Here is a 20,205-nt window from a genome sequence, read left to right as displayed (position 1 = left end):
ATACTTTAATTAGCAACAATCCATTTTAGAAGGAATTCCAAGTATTTATGTAATATAATATAATAAAGTAAATGTTAACAAGACTTGAATCAATTTTTTATGTCAGTATTAAAAAATAATCCTTCGAATATCACACGATAGTAAGCATAAATAAGAAAATAATGCTTCAGTTTGTTTCTCAGAATTGTTGGTATCCGGCAATAGTCACTCGAGTCTTGCGGACTCTCATGTCTATTGCTAGGCAACAAGTTTTTGAAAAATGGTTGCATTATTTTCAATTTATTCTCACGATATGTGATATTAATATTGAAACAATTCTGAGAAAATTTTGATGATTTTGAATCAAAACCACAAAAGCAGTAGTTAATTAAAAACATAATTTTTATTACACTTAAAAATTATTCTGGCTCAATCCCACATAAATACAATACTGAATTAAACAAGCAACAAGAAAACAGTTTTAGAACCCTGCTAGTCATAGCAGTTTATTATTTATTGATAAATTCATGTTGTCTATATTTAAGTTTAGGAGAAAATTTCGCCTTAAAACGTCATTATACCAGGAAATATAATATTTATTCACTTATAACTGCAAAATTCACCTTGTTCAAAAACGTTTAATTATATGGACTGCCAAGTCCAATCTAACCAATAATCTGTAACGATTGGCTTCTCTAGCTACGCATTCAGCTCGTCGGCAGGAACCGAGCGAGGATACCCACGCAGTTCCACTAAGCTTCCACCACTACAAAATCACTTCAGAACAGAAAATCAGTTCTACCTAGCACACTGAGTAAAAAAGAACTCGCCAATGACCACCCGGTTCCTAATGAATTAAGTTTGGAACAACCGGTGTCTTGTAGCGCACTAAGCTACTAGACTCCTCCAGTTAACTAACGCATTGAGTTAGTGAACCAATTGGACTGCGACGTATTGAATCGGAGCCTGCCATGGAGCGGTACTGTATTGAAGGATTGCTTCGTTGGAGAACGCGCATTGGGAATCGTCGGGAGTCAAGTCGTTGAGTCTGTGCGTAGATACACTAATATTTTGATTCCGTATTGAGGAATAGCGTGATTGCTTCTTGTGTTATACTAACACTGTTACAGCATTTTGATAGTAGTAAATACAATTTTGTTTTTTTTTTATTTTACAGACGACCACAGAGGGGGCTTTCTTGGGGAGCGGAACGGAGACCAGAATATTGTTTTATTTTATTTTGTATTGGAAGAACAAGAATATATTTTTTATTTTAATTAGACATGTGTTTTACTGAGTCTGTTGTCTGAAAAAACTACCCGTTACAAATCTAACGTCTGGATTGAAGTATAATTTCTTGATATTGTAAGATCTTTTCATGCAAGGTTTTGTAAAATTACATCATAAGTTGGACAAGATGCTTTAATTTTAAAATGTTATGAACCAACGTGATTCATGAAGTTTCTTGGACAAAAAGTCTGAATGGGCGCTAAATCGCTACTAATTTTTTTTATGTATAGTGGGGGTTCAGGTTTTTGAGGTCGCTACCTTGTCCCCCGGTTACCTTATTGATTCAAAGATTCAAAGATTCAAGATTCAAAGATTCAAAAATTTATTGACTACGTTTACAAAAAAAAATTTTTGAATTGTAGCAAGTCAATTTGATATATATAAAATATATAAGATATATAAGATAATGTGTATATACAAATAACATATATAGAAATATAAAAATACATTCACGCACATTCAAAAATGAGACATTGGAAAACGTAGTGAGTAATATTCATGTCCATGATACTGCTTTAAAACGATCAAAATATTCACTAACAGAGTAAAAAGCAAATCTCAGAAGATATTTTTTCAGAATGACTTTAAATTTATTGATTGTAATTCTTACTAGGACTTGGTACTTCTTGGTAGAAGAGGTGCAAAGGGTTTCCACGTTGTTTCTCGTAAACTAGCAAACCCTACAGAAGATTTGAAAACCATCTGTAGCAAATTAAGTTCTCTACAACTTTATTTGTATTACGTACTTATTATCGTAAAATGGAAAACAAAACAGTTATAAACCAAAAATAACAGAAAATATTTGAACACATTTTCTTTTGGACGTTATAATTTAACATTATTATAGAGGGTTTTCAAGGAATAGTTTTCTTCAGCAAAGTCCATATCTAACAATTCAAGTACTTTGGACAAGTTATAGAGCAGACACAGAAAATATGGACAAACAAGAAAAGGTAGAACGTAGATCATGAGCAAGATCTACAACAAGATAGTTCGACCAAACTGCAGGCATGTCTAATAGACCTATGCATGCATGAGTTAAAAAAAATAACAGAGATCTTTGAATTTTGATGTCTTTACGACATCAAAATGACCACAACTTTATCACCAAATGTTATACTTGTGAACAAATAAAATAAAACTTGACGTGCATTCGCGCCTGCCTTAGTATTTAATATTGTTGAACTCCAAGAAAAATCATTTTCATTAAATTTACTTGTAATTATATAATGGTATACAGCTAGCTACAGAAAATTCTTCCTTGTGAATATTAATAACATTCATTCATTTTCATACATTTAATGTTTAATGGTATCAATTCATACATTTAATGTTTTTTGCCAATTTTCAACGAAAACTTTTCGTTTATAAATTCGAAAAATTTGTGTGTTACTGCTTTACCGCTCCTGCAATACTTAGAGCAGATGTATCGATGGATTCTTATGTAGTTTTGTCTTCTGAATCCAAATCTGAAAACGACATTTCGATATCTCTAACCGTCTTCGAGATAATCGACCTCAAATTCTAAAATGTGACGTCACAATCCCTTTATTTTTTCCGACACAGTAAACGTCAGCTGAAATCGTTGCTAGTAAGTAGGCTAGTTTTTTAATCTGAATTTGTTAAGCAAAGCATAGGTTATTTACTTTATTTGAGTTTGGCACTTCGTGAATGTCAAACTAAATTTTAAATAAAGTATTAATAAAATATCAATGACATTTGATAGTGAATTTAATTATTATATAAAATAAATACGATGTACAAAAACACAATTTGAGTATATTTTGAAAGAAATAATTTATTAACAATTTTAAAAAGGTTTATACGAGTATACGGCCTCCTCTTTAATGGACTGTTCCATTTGTTATGAAATTAAAATTGTTATTATAGTCGGTTCGCTAAACTCAGACACAACTGGCTAGTGATTTTAGTAGGTAATTTTTTTTGTTCTACATTTAATTTACGTTTAATTATTTAGTAATTATTAACTATTTAGTAATTATTTTTTTGTTAAATTGGTAAAATTACTGACTAAAATCACTAGCCAGTTGTGTCTGAGTTTAGCGAACCGACTACATGAAATGTTGTTTGGAATAAAAAATTATAGTCTGATATGTGCAATGACATCTTTCTAATGGAAAAAAATATTTGAATATTTTTCTCAAATTATGGATTCCAACAACATTTTCATTTATAACTCTTTTATTTTTAATTTGACGCAGAATAGTTATTCTTCATAAAAAGCTCTTCATGGTCTAGGATTTATGATGCATCCATCATCAAATTTTATTAATTTTATACCAGGTATATAAAAAATATGAATTTCGATCAACGGTAAAGTACCTTTATAGTTCACAACATTTAAATGAGGATGATATAATTGCACATTAAAACATAATTTTTAATTTTAAACAACTTTTCATATTAGCATGTTTCCATATTATGAATTAAAATACGTAAATAAACAAAGCTTTCGTTATGATAATTCTCGCATTTTCAGCATGCTATTTCTTGATTTTCTATGAAGATTTAATTCAATCAGCTTGTTACTCTTTAATGATAATGCTCCCTGGCCTAGTTAAAATAAATAAGATTTACATAAATTATTTTTCACTTCTTTTTATTTCCAGGTGTTCTTTCTGGATACTTCATTAAAAGTTTCCGCAACGCCATATTACTACAAACGATGAAGCCGTTTCATGATGACGCCTTGTGATGAATAACAGTAATGCTATGAAGGTAAGTACATCAGTTTTACTTAATTATTCAATAATGATCATGTAACTATTATATCGCTCAAGATTGCTACAGGGGATTTTTTTGTTTATGGATTTTTTAGTGATTCATTTTAAAATATTAAAAATACATAGTTATTTTTCTACGGCCGTGCTAAAGAGCCACTTTCACGCACACATTTCGTTTCCGAAAGTTGCACTTTCACGCGCGGCGTGCGGGAAAGTAAAATACCTTGTAATATGGCATTATAATAATATATTATAATACATGCAATAAACTAATATTTAGATATTATATACTAATTTAATTATATTTTTATTATATATAATTTTTATTAATTAATTATAAATTTATCTTATTGTGTTCATGTTTTAATGAAATTAACGCGATAATTCAATGAAATAAAATTATTTTGACATAATATTTAAAACTCAGATCAGTAGAAAATTACAATGGTTTTGAATCGTCGTCTTGGAAACCCATTTCGTCGTCGTGGTAACCCATTATATTGAAAGTTTGGTTTGGACAACCTTGTGAAAGAATTAATTTGTGTATTTTCACTTTTAAACCAAAATTGATATAACTCTATTATTTGTGGCTTTTTTCCAAACGTACGGCCCTAGAAAAAATATTGTTCCTAACTCATGCGGAAAGTGTCTTCCCCGCACTCGACTGCTTGCCCGAACTCCGCTATCAGTATTACTTTCGGCATCTATATATAACTAGTGCGGAACTACTTTCGGTATACTTTCGGTATAACTAGTGCGGAAAATATAACTTTCCGCACTAGTTAGGAAAATAACTAGTTCCACCTACCTCTACCGAAAGTATACTTTTCTGGACCTGATTGTAAGGAGCAAAGTTGTACTTTTACTAGGGAGAAAAATATTTTTCCACCTACCTCTACCGAAAGTATACTTTTCCGGACCTGATTGTAGGGAGCAAAGTTGTACTTTTCCTCCCTAGGGAGGAAAATATTTTTCCTCCCTAGGGAGGAAAAGTAAAAATGACGTCATGGTATTTCATTCATGAAATATAACTTATTGACGCCCTGTATAATATCTATTTTCTATTACGAAGTATCTATACATTTTAACGTTTATTTATAAAACATCCTGTATTTTGCAGAATGGTAAAAAACAGTAAATTGTTATTTTGATTTAACAATGTTTACATTAATAATTTGACTTATATTTGACAGTTGACAGTTATATTGTACCTACTTGTTGTTTTAGTTCTAATAAATTTTGTTGGTTAGTTACATAAATAAATTAAGTAAAAATGAAAAAATTACTTGTTATTTGAGGAAGGTGGAAAACCCATATGTATAACATGGGAGTAAAGTGCCTTTTCCTCCCTTGAATGATTACTGCCCTCCGCTACGCGTCGGGCAGTAAACTTCATTCTCGGGAGGAAAAGTTACACTTTCCTCCCTTGTTATACAAATAGCTATTTCCTCCCTAAGGAGGAAAAGTAAAAGTGACGTCATGGTATTTCATTCATGAAATATAACTTATTGACGTCCTGTACAATATCTATTTTCTATTACGTAAGTATCTATACATTTTAACGTTTATTTATAAAACAACCTGTATTTTGTAGAATGGTAAAAAACAGTAAATTGTTATTTTGATTTAACAATGTTTACATTAATAATTTGACTTATATTAGACAGTTGACAGTTATATTGTACCTACCTACTTGTTAGTTTTAGTTCTAATAAATTTTGTTGGCTAGTTACATAAATAAATTAAGTAAAAATGAAAAATTGACTTGTTATTTGAGGAAGGTGGAAAAACCATATGTATAACATTGGAGTAAAGTGCCTTTTCCTCCCTTGAATGATTACTGATGAAACTTCATTCTCGGGAGGAAATGTAGCACTTTTCTCCCTTGTTATACAATAGTATATTGTGCAACAAGTGCAGAAAGGTACTAATTTCTCACGAGTTTGAAAAGTTGCGGTACGAGCGCAAGCGAGTGCCGCAATTCAAACGAGTGAGAAATTACCTTTCTGCACGTGTTTCACACTATACTTTTTCTACAAGCACAGTTTTTCCTAAAAATAAAAATCACAATTTCCAAACGACGATTAATTATAATAGTACCTATGTGATAAATTTTAAACTGTATTTAATTAATACCTACTAATCAATTTAAATTCCTTATACCTAAATAAATTGCACAGAAATCAGTTAAAAAATTAATGCACTGCCTTAATTTGTTTAAATTTAAACAATTATTACACATTATTGACATCATATTTATGCAGTCACGGATATACACAAAACCTACTTCATTCGACGTCTCTTGCACAGGTTGCTAAATCCTTATTGGTTATTTGATAATTATAAAATGTTTAATAAGAATAAAATTGTAAAATAAAACAGTTGTAACATCCATAATTTAGTTTCTATGCTATAGTTAAATATAATAATTGTCTTATAGGTTATATATTTGTCTAAAGTTTAACCACGGATGTAAACAGAATATAACGTTACTCAGAATGCGGTAGTCCACGGATGTAAACAGAATATAACGTTACTCAGAATGAGGTAGTCAACTGTGCAGAAAAGAACTTTGCGGCACAGAAACGTCACTTTGCGGCACAGAAACGTCACTTTTCTGCACACTAATGTCAAATATCTTATACTGTGAGAAAATATCAAGTTTGCTAACATAAAACCGTGCAGAAAAGTGCACTTTGAGTAGTGGTTGTAGAAAAATAGCTATTTCCTAACTAGTGCGGAAAGTGATACTCTCCCGCCCGCGACTTCCGTTGACTCGAACGGCGCGATAGCGGAGTTCGGGCAAACAGTCGCGTGCGGGAAATATACTTTCTGCCTGATTTAAAATCAATATTTTTTCTACGACCGTACGTGTGGAAAATGCCACAACAAATAGAGTTATATCAATTTTTATATACGAGTAAATACAACATAAAACAATAAGTAATACAAAAATGTATGCAAATTTAATCATTTGGAAAAACAAGAATGGCTTTACTTATTGCTTGACAATATTAAATATAAACGGGCAATTCGTGGCATTTTGAAAATGTATTACTGATGCAAGGTGATCCTTAAATTGTTCAATACGTTCTCTGACAAGGATGTAAAATACAAATTTTCAATAAAATAAAATTGGTTTTCATGATAACGATTTAAATCCTAACCCGTTGTCCTAGGTGAGCGACGGAAAACGACGCGACGCGATGCGATGCGTTGCGATGCGATGCGACCAGTAATTCACGCGACGTGTGGCTTATGTAGCGTCGCATCGCGTCGCTTTCCATCACTCAAACCAGGACAAACGTGACGATGTCAATTATTCATTCCTATTCTTAAGTGTGGGAAAGTATACGGCAGTGTTACTAGAAAATTCATATTTTAAATACTTAGCTAAAAAAATCCATAAACGAAAAAGAAAGACAACAAATGTCATATATTTAGAACGAGCAAATTTGGAGAGTTTAATCATTTATATCCGAAATTAATGAAATAATCCACGTTGGTTTAAAGTGTATTGTGGCTTATTCACTTTCGATTATATCATTGGAGCTGTTAAACTCAGTATTAATAACTGAGCTATCAATAACTGTCAATAAGTAATTTTCAAAAATCAAATTCTATTGAGGAGAGGCTGTTATTGACTTTAAGGTATGTCAATGAAAAAACACTGGTACTATATAGTTATTATTAGTTTTTATTTATTTAATAAACTATTGCGTAGCATAATTTGAATTGAAAAAAGCAATGGGGCGTCACACTGTGTCGTTTCTCGTCGCAAACAAATCAAGTTCGCACTTCGTCGCGTCTTGTCGTAGACTGATTAACCCGAAAACGTAGGCCATACACAAATACAACCATTACTTGATATTTTCGCGTCGCGTCGCGTCGTGTCGCGTTGTCGCGTTTGTCGTTCACCTAGGACAACGGGTAAGTTATTGTTTACTGATTTGAGTTTTAAGGGTCAACATTAGCGCGTCATCAATATTTTTGTTTTTAGAAAATTCTGCGAACTTTGAACAGTGCGGCAACAGTGCGTCGGCAGTACGACAGCGACAGCACAGAATATATAACCACACAGAAGCGAATATGACTGTCGCGTCGTTTCCATAGGGTTTTTCATCGATTGTCATTTGTTTCGAGCTTCTGTCATGTGTCACATAATATTAATATATCTACGTCATACGTCTTTGGTTTGTACGTATGTACCTTAGAATATAAAATAAATTTTTTTCTAAGGTATGTACCAATAACGTACGACGTAGATATATTAACATTATGTGACACATGACAGAAGCTCGAAACAAATGACTGTGAATGAAAAGCCCTATTGATTTTGTTGGGACCGAAATATTTGACCTTGTGCACCAGTTACAGAATAGAACTTGATGTTCTAAGGAATAGACCATTCCAAATTAGGTAATTTTTTTGGCAAGTTGTTATTAGTTAAATATGAAATATAAAATTTAACTATAAAATATAAATAAAATATAAAATAAAACATATATAAATATAAAATTTAACTATAAACAACTGTCACGTCAGTCGCAAAAGTGAGGTTGCACCAGTTACGTTGACACATGAGCATGAAAATTATGTTGCCGTTTTCGGCAGGAGTTTCGCTTCTGTATAGTTATTTATTCTGTGGCTACTATGACATTATACTATCAAAAACAAAAAATATCATACACATAGGTGCGCTAAATGTTGCCAAATCAGTCAAGTTTAATTTCTTGTTAGAGATAATCGATTCTTAGTAGTTCCAATGTGACACAAAATCTAGGAATGACATAAAAAAGTTTATTTAAAGAAAATATATTGTTCTGTTCTTCTTAATGGCGACACAGCCTCGTGTTGGCAATATTTTATTTAATTATACATTAATTTCCACATACTAACGTATTTCTCAAATGGGGTGCTGTACCGCCATTATTTACTATATTACAAATATGTGTGCCAAATATCTCGACAAAATACGTTGCCTCTTAAATATGGTGTCAAAATAATTCTATTTGAACGAACTATCGCGTTAATTTCATTATAACATGAACACAAGATAAATTTGAAATAAATTAGTAAATAATATCTAAATATTAGTTTATAACATGTATTATAACATATTATAAAATTTAATTTATCGCACTAGTGCCGGAAAGTTCAACATTCGGAAAGGAAATGCGTGCGGGAAAGTGGCTGTTTTAGCACGGCCGTAGAAAAAGATAAATTTAATTTATCTCTTTAAAATCTTTGCTTTTTATCTTCACAGATTTTACTTTTCGGCTATATTAAAGAAAAGAAGACTAATACGTCTGAAAACTAGATTGACTACAACTTTTATTATTTTACATAATCATATCTGCACGTTTTACATTGACGTAAAACACTTGTTATACTGAAACAGGACTTAGAGAAAGTATACTCATCTGGATGTCTTCTTTACCAAGCAATCGTTATCCCTCGGATGATCTAGAGATTAGATAAAATCGTCCAATCATCATATCTTCTTCTTTTTCTTCACGTGTCTAGTCCATTCTGAATTTTGGCAATAAACATGGCTATTCTGACTTTGTTCAGGGCAGATCTGAATAGCCCAGCAGATGTCAATCCAATCCATTATCGTAAGTTATAGAACCACGCGTGTCTCTTACTCCCTGGACCTCTTCCGTTGTCTATTTTTCCTTGGAGAGTTAGCTAAAGTACTCATTATTTACTGCGCCTCATAATGTGATCCAAGTATTCCAACTTTCTTTTCTTTATGGATATTCCTACCTCTCTCTTATTACCTATCAGGCGTAGGAACTTCTCGTTGGTCACGTGCCCGATCCAGGATATACGTAATATACGTCGTTAAGACCACACTTCGAAGGCCTCTGATTTCTTCATTAATGTTGCGGTAATTGTCCAGGCTTCCATTCCATATAACAAAACCGGAAATATACAACATTTGAAAAGTTGGATTTTGAGGGGTAGAATGAGGGGGTTATAGGTAAAAATTTGCTTCATGCTAGTGAACGAGGCTGGTGCCTTTTCTATTCTTATACGTAACTCCTTCACTTGATCTTAACTTGACGTAACTCTTTTTCCTAAGTCTTCTTCTTCATGTGCCGTGCTCGATTATCGAACGTTGGCTATCAAATTGGCTATAGTAATTTTGTTGACGGCAGCTCGGAAAAGGGATGCAGAGGATCTGTTATACCATTCTCTCAGGTTTTTAAGCCACGACGTTCTTCTTCGACCTGGCCCTCTTCTTCCGTCTACCTTGCCTTGTATTATTAAATGGAGTATATTATATCTCTCTGGGTGTCGCATAACATGGCCAAAATATTCAAGTTTTCGATTTTTAACTGTTCTGACGACTTCTGTGACTTTTCCCATCCGATGCAAAACAACTTCGTTACGAACTCTATCCACCCAACTTATTCGTAGGATTCTTCGGTATACCCAAATTTCAAAGGCTTCCAATTTCTTGAGAAGAGTATCTGTTAAAGTCCAACCTTCGACACCGTACAAAAGAGTAGAGAACACATAACATCTCACTAATCTAATTTTAAGATTCAAAGTAATGTTGTTTCCACATAAAAGTTTCTTTATCTTAAAGAATGCAGCTCTGGCCTTCTCTATACGTATTCTAATTTCTTTGCTCATGTCCCAGTTCTCATTTAGATTACAACCAAGGTAGGTGATACTGTTAGTTCTTTCTAATTGTTCACCATAAGCTGTTACTACTTCCGGTTGTATTGGCGTCTTACTGACAACCATCACCTTGGTCTTTACGGTGTTTAGCTTGAGTCCATATTCATCACACGTTGTGGTAATCCTATTAATCAGATGTTGAAGTTCTTCATAATTGCTCGCAATTAACACCGTGTCATCCGCATATCTCAAATTATTAATATTGACGCCATTTATTTTGATACCACATTGAGCATTATCCACTGCTTTATTGAAAACAAACTCAGAATAGATGTTAAATATTAGTGGGGACAAAATGCAGCCCTGCCTTACTCCTCTTCGTATTTGAAGTTCTTCAGACGTGTCCCAGCCAATCCTGATGTTTGCACGTTGATGCCAGTAAAGATTTTTGATAATGCGTAGGTCTTTATCATCAATACCCACTTTCTGAAGAATAGCAATCATTTCCGTATGTTTTACCCGATCAAAGGCCTTCTCAAAGTCAATGAAACACATATAAACCGGATGTCCGACATCTCTGCATCTCTGTACCATAACCTGAATACTAAACAGTGCTTCTCTGGTCCCAAGGTTATTGCGGAATCCAAACTGTGTATCACCAAGCTGTTCTTCTATTTTTTGGTACATCCTAGAGTGCAAAATTCGTAGAAATATCTTTAAAACATGACTCATCAAGCTAATGGTTCGGTAGTCACTACATCTTTTCGCGTTTGCTTTTTTAGGTATCGTCACAAAAGTCGACAGCAGCCAATCCGTTGGTATATAGCCAGTTTGATAAACTTTATTAAAAAGATGAAGGAGAGATCTTTTACCTGAATTTTCGAAGAGCTTTATTATTTCATTCGGTATTTCGTCTGGTCCCGTCGCTTTTCTGGTCTTTGCTAATCTTATTGCTTGTTCAATTTCGTCCATAGTTATGTCAGGTCCTGTAACTACTTCGTTAATTTCAAGCTCGGGCCTTTCATCCTTAAACAGTTCCTCAATGTATTCTTTCCATCTGTCTATTTTATCCAAATCAGTGATAATCAGTTTTCCGTCTCTATCAACGATGTTATTTGCATGTTTTTTGTTCTGACCGGTGAGTTCTTTTATTTTTTTATACATATTAAATGAATCATGTTTTCTCTGCAACTCTTCAATTTCTAAACATTTTTTTCAAAGTATGTTTCTTTTGCCGCTCCTATTTTAGTCCTTATCTCTTTATTAATGCGTTTATACATTTCGATGTTTTGATTCTTAAATTTGCGTCTTTTTTCCATCAAATTCAAAATATCATCGTTCATCCACTGTTGCTTCTTTTGATTTTTCTCTTTGAAGTTTGGAGTTGAGTTGCTTATAATCGTTTTGATTTGGTTCCAATGATCCTCGATGGATTCTTGTTGTTCGCTATTCTCAAAATTGCTCTCTAAATTGTTTGAAATCCCCTGACTGTTGTTTCTAATAAAATCGGTATCCAGTTTGTTAGAGGATCGTGGTTGTTTTATCCGTTTAAGTTTTAATTTTATTTCGGCTAACAATAGATTGTGATCAGATGGCACATCGGCGCCAGGATAGGTTTTTACAGACTTTACTGCATTTCTGTAACGCTCACTGATGGTTATGTAGTCAATTTGGTTTCTTACGATATTATTGGGGGTATCTGCTGGAGATTTCCACGTATATAATCTCCTTTTAGGTAATTTGAAAAAGGTATTCATTATACATAGATTATGTTCTTTGCAAAAATCTGCGAAATAGTCTCCCCTTTCATTTCTATCGCCCAGTCCATGACAGCCAATAATATTACTTTGTCTGCCTTTTCCTATCTTAGCATTAAGGTCACCCATCAGAATGGTGAGATCTCTAGTCTTGAGTTGGTCGGTAACAGTTTTTACATCGGCGTAGAACTTGTCAAGTTCTTCCAGTTCACTTTCCGCTGTCGGTGCATACACTTGTATTAAATTTATGTTTCTGGGTTTCGCGTTCAACTGAATCATTATGACTCGTTCAGATACCTGGCATATCGCTCTAACACATTTGCTAACCTCGTTTGAGACTATGAATCCTACACCATGACGATGGTAATTACTCTCTTCTCCTGCATAATATACTTCATGATCATCCACATGGCATTGGCCAGATCCGGGCCATCGCATTTCACTGATACCCAGAATTGATATTTGCAGCCTTTTCATCTCATTTATGGCATTGTGTGTTTTTCCTGGTTCATATAAACTCCGCACATTCCATGTGCCTATTCTACAATTTCTCTGTATATCAAATTTGGCCAAGCGGGAGATTCTTCGCACCCCTGCCCCATTTAAGAAGCGCCCGTACTCGGGGCTATCGTTTATTTCCTCAGCCATATTGATTAACCTGGGAAAAATAGTGTAGTAGTCATTCCCTTGGCTTTCTACACCGCTGTGTACACGCTGTTTAAGTGGTTGCCACGGCACCGAGTACTATTCTGTATTGACCGTTCTGGCCTAAATGACTTCCGCTCAATACAGATACTGAAAAACCAGCTGCCGATTTCCAGGTTCGATTTTATACAAGCCCTAAAACCAGGGGGCTGCCACCTCCGTCCTCCAGACCGTTGTGAAGACCTTCTTCTCCGCCCTGGATGCCGTTGTGGACTTCCTAAGTAAGTGTACGAATCCTCTTTTTCAATTCTTTTGATCATATATTTTCACCTCCCATAATATCATTTGTCTTGCTCGTTGTTGGGTTTTTCTTATACGCCAGTCAACGAGAGCAAGAACAGGATATTATCTCCGAATTTTAACCTACTGCATGGATTTTAATGAGATTTTGGGAATAGCCTCTACTTATCTCCTAATTCAAACTCTACCCTATATACTATGGCGCTTTTATCTTGGGGGTGGTTTCCACCCCTTCTCAGGGGTGAAAATTTTTTGATTAAGATAACCTGGAGAGCCAGGTTTAAAATAATTAGCCCTAAGTGGCTGGAAAACCTATTTCTAAGCAAAAACTGTTATATAATTTTTTTTAAACTCAAAATTTTTTGAGTTAGTAGCGGTTGAAAATTGAGCATTTTCATTGAATCGTAACACCTTTTCTAACGGTTTTTTGCGAATACCTTAAAAATATTTCGTGATAAACACTCCACAATTGACCAGATCCATCGAATAGTAACTGAAATAGAAAAAGCACTGGAAGGGGACAAAATTTGTTCGGCAGTATTCCTGGATATCGCAAAAGCATTTGACAAAGTATGGCACGACGGTCTGTTAATGAAGCTAAAGAAAATATTTCCTATGCAACTCGTTGAAATATTGAAGTCATACCTACACCAGCGAACATTTAGAGTTAAAATGGAAAACGAGTACTCTGAGTTAAAGCAAATAAATGCAGGGGTTCCACAAGGTAGCGTTCTTGGACCAATACTATACCTTTTGTACACATCTGACATTCCGGAGAGGGAAAACATCCAACTGGCCACATTTGCTGATGATACAGCAGTCATGACAATAGGAGCAACTATAGAGGAATCTACGATTAACTTACAAAATGCAATTAATGGTATAGAAGGCTGGTCCAAAAAATGGCGTATAAAGTTTAATGAACAGAAGTCAGTTCATATTAACTTCACTAACAAGAAAATCAATAATCTTCCAATTATTCTAAACAACAACGTTGTTCCTAATAAAAAAACAGCGAAATACCTGGGTTTAAATCTCGACGTCAAACTAAAATGGAAGGAGCACGTTAAAAAGAAAACTGAACAGATGGAGATAAAGTACAAAAATATGTATTGGCTAATAGGTAGGTACTCTCAACTTTCCATCCAGAACAAAGTACTAATTTACAAACAGATATTGAAACCGGTGTGGACCTATGGCCTACAATTATGGGGCTGTACCAAAAAAAGTAATTACCGAAATTTAGAAACGCTCCAGAACCGAATACTAAGGAATATTGTATGTGCTCCTTGGTATGTTCGGAACGACGATTTGCGTAGAGATCTTAAAATCGAATCTATTCCAAATGAAATCAAGAAAGTCGCCAGAAGACATTAAGACAGGCTCCATAAGCATCCCAACCATGAAGCACTTCAGCTTCTTGTCAACGAACCCCAGATGCGAAGGCTCAAGAGGACTAAACCGTTCGAGCTCGTGTAATGTGTGAAGTTGTGCCGGGCTTAGTTAGTGTTGTGCATTGTATTGTAGCCACAACAAATACGTGAGCAATTAGTGAAAAGCAGAGTCAGTGCTGTGCTGTGTAGCCACAACAAAGAAGTGGACATTTCATGTAAAAAAAAGCTAGGATGGACCACGTGACATCTAGTTTACAAACATTTTTTAGGGAAATTAGGTTAAAGAAAAAATACTGATTAATCTTGTAGATTAGGTGTATTTATATTGTTTAAATAAAAAAAAAAAAAAAAAAAACCTTAAAAATAATGCATCAAATTAAAAAATATGTAAAACATTTTTGTAGCTTATAAAAAAAAACAAAGTTATTCGTTCCTTCATGAATCTTCTAGCTATACCTAATACAAATAGAGATATGGTAGGTGAAAATAGTATGTTTTTTGGTGCATGCTCAAATCGGTGTATTCAACTTGAAATAACAGAAATGCTGGATTTTATGTGTAGAATAATACTACCAATACCTTTTACGGTGCTTGAAAATACCTTTAAAATGGGCATTATTAAATGTCAATTGCATTCAAACTAAGCCAGATGTGCTAAAAAAAGTTGATGGCCTATGTATTTTAAGAAAAAATAAGAACTATTTAACACCTCATCCACCAGAATTTATGCATCGTTTTCCTTTTACAATACATTTTATCATTGTGTTATTTATATGTTCAAAAGGTTGGACAAGTTTAAAATTAATGGTTTTTGAAAAAAAAATAACATCAAATTATAGAGCCCATTTTTAAAATTTCTTAAAAATCTTGTTTTTCCCCAAGTAACTTGAAAATGATAAGATATACAGTAATGAAAAACAAAAACAAATTTTTTATCTAAAAAAGCACTAAATTTTTGCACGGGATCTTTTTTTCGTATCTCTTATTATTTTCGAGTTACATGCAGAAAAGGAAGATTTTTAAGGAAATTTAAACATGCGCTCTATAATTTGATGTTATTTTTTCAAAGACAATTCATTTTAAACCCGTCCAAATTTTTGAGCATAAAAATTACACCATAATAAAAGGTATTGTAGAAGTAAAACGATTCATTTAAATTCTAGTGGATGAGGGGTTAAATGTAGTTCTAATTTTTTCTTAAAATACATTGGTCATCAATTTTTTTGCAGCATATTTCGCTTAGTTTGAATGTAATCAACATTTAATATTACTCATTCTAAAGGTTTATCAAGCACTAGTCGACCGTTTCTCTATTTCAAGTTGAATACACCTATTTGAGCATGCACCAGAAAACAAACTCTTTTCACCTACCATATCCCTTTTTGTGTTGTAACTTGAAGATGCGTGAAGGAACAAATCTCTTTGTTTTTTTTTTATAAGTTACAAAAATGTTTTATATAGTTTTTTAGTTAGATGCACAGTTCTTATAATTTCGAAAACAGTAGCACATTTTTTCGCAAAAAACCGTTCGAAAAGGTGTTATGTATGTTTCAATGAAAATGGCCAATTTTCAACAATGAATAGTTTAAAAAGTATTGAGTTTTCAAAAAGAAAATTATGGTACAGTTTTTGCTCAGGATTAGGTTCTCTAGCCACTTCAGTGGTTATTTCAAAAAAATGTCTACCTCCTTGAAGGGTTGGGAACCGCCTTCAACATAAAAGCGCCATCGTATATAGGGTAGACTTTGTTTCTTGAGCTATTCCCTACTCACTGTGAAAATATCAAGCAAATCGATAGAGTAGGATGGAATTCGGAGCCAAATACCCTCATTGCCTGCCCTATTACTATTTGATTTTTTTGCTTCTTATTGCTACTCGCGAGAATGACAGTGTCATCAGCATATCTTATATTACTAATCATTTCTCCATTTATCCCAATATCTCCCTTTGTGCTTTTCTCTAGCTCTGTCTTAAATGCTTCTTCCGAGTATATGTTAACAAGAATAGGAGACAAGATACAGCCCTGCCGTACCCCTTTCTTGATTTCAATTTTATTGATCAATGTAGATCGTACTTTTACTTTGGCTGTTTGACCCCAAATCATCATACCAGGAACGTAAATTTTAGTGATTAAATAAAATCATTCAATCATCATATTAGAAACGTATATTTTAGTAAACGAACTATCAGGTGGTCAAATGCTGCTACTAAGATCTCTAAAGCTCGCTAGAAGACGCAAAATTTACATGAAATATCACGAAGTACACAATGCGGGGGACCATCAACATTCCGATAGATATGATTGCCAGAAATAACTCTCGGTGAAATTAGACAAGCGATGAATAAAATGAAATCCAATAAATCACCAGGAGACGATGGCATAGTGATCGAGGCTGTTAAGAATGGAGGTGAAGCTCTAATTAGAAAAATAAAAGATTTCTCTAATCTATGTTTGACAGAGAAACCCATACCATCTGTCTGGAAGAGAGCCAAAACAATCCTTCTGTACAAAAAAGGAGAAAAAACTGATCTGGAAAATTACCGTCCAATCAGTCTGTTAAACCATATTTATAAAGTTTTCACGGGAGTAATCATCACAAGATTAGACAAGAGATTAGACCTATATTATAGTAGAGAACAAGCTGGATTCAGAGCAAACTTTGGAATCAACGATCACCTCTAAACAAATCGAAAAATCCATAGAATATAACAAGACCTTAGTTTTAACATTCGTAGATTTCCACAAAGCGTTCGATTCAGTAGAACTCGACAGTGTTATAGAAGCACTAAACGAGAGCCGTATTGATAGCCGATATTCGAGGGTAATATGAAATATATATAAATGCCACAAGCTCGACAAAACTACACGCTAACAGCAACCAAATAAAAATTCAAAGAGCCTAAACTTTTCATATCGGCTCTAGAAAAAGTGATCAAAACCCTCGAATGGAATGACAAAGAAATAAATGTGGACGGAGAGATGCTACACCACCTAAGCTACGCAGACGATATAGTCCTGATTGCTGAATATTTGGGACAAATAAAGAAAATTTTGAAAGAACTTAGTACAGCATTTCATAAAATAGGCTTAAAAATGAGTATAACCAAAACAAAATATATGACGCACTTAGTACCAAGTAAACACCTTGAAATACAAAATGAACAAATAGAACTGGTAGACAAATATATACATCTGGGCCACGAAATTATTATAGGTAAGGACAATCAAACAACTGAAGTATCCACAAGAATAATACAAGAATGGGCAGCATACTTAGCTCTTAGGAACGTTTTTCAGAGTGTCATTCCAGTTAATATGAAAAAAAAATTCGACCAATGCGTGCTACAGGTGATGACCTATGGTGCAGAAACAATATCGCTCACAAAGAAAAACGCACAAAAACTAAGAGTAGCGCAAAGAAGAATGGAGCGATCAATGATAGGGGCCACTCTACGAGATAAGATTAGAAACGAAGATCTACGAGCTAAGACCAAAGTCATAGGCGTCATTGAAAGAAACTCTAACTTAAAATGGAAATGGGCTGGACACGTTGCCAGAATGAAGGACGGAAGATGGACTCGCAAACTAGTTGAATGGAAACCAAGAACCGATAAACTTTGGAGACAAACAGGGGAGGACTATGTCCAGCAGTGGACCGAGAGAGGATGATGGTGATAATGATGATGATTACATAATATGTTAATTAACGATAAAACTCAATTTTGCCTATGATTGACGTAAGAATTTTGGAAAACGCGAAAAAAATTCTTAAAAAAGTAGTCCTATTTAATTATATTTTTTTCTGAAGCTTCTACTAGATTCTAGATGGTCACAGCTTTTTAACTATAGTGTATTATAACATATTTTATAATAAAAAAAATTTTTAGTGCCCTGCATTCAAATGTATGTATTTTAAAAAAATATCTTAAAATTGTCCCTAATCTTCATAATAAATTTCGTGGTGTAAATTGCTGGAGTTGAGCACAACTGTCATTTTTTAGTACATTGTGCGCCCTACTTTTCGCAAGTTTGCTGTGTTTATTGTTTAAGAGATAAACGGTAACCACCATTTCTCATGCGCAGAGAAAACTTCAAGAGGAAAATATATCACGAAAAATGATAGCCTCCATGATATAACAGTAGTATTTTAATTTCATAGTTATAAACATGTGAGTCGGTATATAAATAGCAAATATTCAGAACGGGCTAAATTAATTATCGAAAGGGAACTTTACAGCAGTAAAGTATTATAAAAAAAAAGAACTTTTTATAATACCACGTTTGTATTATTTATAGAACACAATATAAAAGAAGTATTATAAAAACAATTACTTTTCAAATCAAAATTTAAAATTATTTCTGATATCTGAGCCTCATGGGTGAAATAGGTATCCTAGCAATTAGATATGCACGCTAAGTGCGGTTCCAGACCTGTCGGCTGGAGAAAGAGGGGGTACGTTTAGTCGGTAGGCGGCCTCGGTCCGCGGTGAAGCGTGCCGGACTGAATCCGACACACCTGGGAGACCTTCCCAGAGGGTCTTTTGAAGATTCTCACCTCCCAAAAAAAAGGTATCCTAGCACTTAGACCATATTGTATGTTGGGTATAAAGATAAATACTTGGCATATAAGTTCTACTGCAACAGCATTACAATAACTATGATTTTTGGAATAATAAAACTTATGCATCCATGTAAAAACTGTTGTATATTCCATTGTCATCTAGTTCTGAGCTATTCTGAAAATGAAAGACCTCAAATGCGCTGGAGTGACGACAACAAAAGAGTCGCAGGACCAATTTGGAAACGCCTCGCACACAACAGGGATGAATGGCTAGAAATGGAAGAGATCTTTATTTGACAAATCGAATAGAAAAAGGTTATAAAAAAATATATTATGGCATTTTTACATTATCCATAAAATTCTAAACGAAATTTGTATAAGGTACCAATGTTATTTACATTGAGTGTATTTGTGGATCAACAATATTTCGCCAAAAAACAATTCTGATAGTGGCATGGAATTTGGGAAGGGTCAAACATTCACTGTCCCCTCTCGTACGCCTCTGATAGTAGCCAGAAACGTTTATTTAACATAATTTCCTAGGGTGTATAGTACCTACACTTTCTGCCAAGTAAGAAAATGATACGCCGAATAGTTTTAAAATACTGAGCAAAAATAATTTTTAATGTTGTTATGAAGCTATTTCCTTGCGGCATTTTTATAATTAACTATTTTCAATGGGAAATAAGCCACAGTTTTACCAAAACAATGATTTTATTAACGTTTCGACGCCCAAGTCGGGTGTCGTTGTCAAAATAAAAAATAATACTAAATTAAACAAAAATGTTGTTGCTTAGTAAAAAATTCTTCTAATAATTTACTTAATCTGACTCATTTATATCGGCAATTCAGACATGTATTATACATTTTAAAGTAGAAGACTTTAAAATGATATTGCCAA

At 33.7% G+C, this 20,205-nt stretch overlaps 1 protein-coding gene across 1 annotated transcript in view; it reads left to right on the top strand.

Moving 5' to 3' along the window:
• The first annotated feature begins 3,897 nt into the window (after positions 1-3,897).
• LOC114325498 (suppressor of lurcher protein 1) overlaps positions 3,898-20,205 on the top strand; it is a 933,155-nt gene continuing 916,847 nt past the window's right edge. The window contains exon 1 of the mRNA XM_050648175.1: positions 3,898-4,008. Within this exon, the coding sequence (XP_050504132.1) occupies positions 3,985-4,008 (24 nt within the window). The 5' untranslated portion in view covers positions 3,898-3,984. The remainder of the gene's footprint in view (positions 4,009-20,205) is intronic.

This window comes from Diabrotica virgifera, chromosome 4 (assembly GCF_917563875.1).
Source record: "Diabrotica virgifera virgifera chromosome 4, PGI_DIABVI_V3a".
NCBI classification, from domain to species: domain Eukaryota; kingdom Metazoa; phylum Arthropoda; class Insecta; order Coleoptera; family Chrysomelidae; genus Diabrotica; species Diabrotica virgifera.
This window is presented reverse-complemented; position numbering and strand designations above follow the sequence as displayed.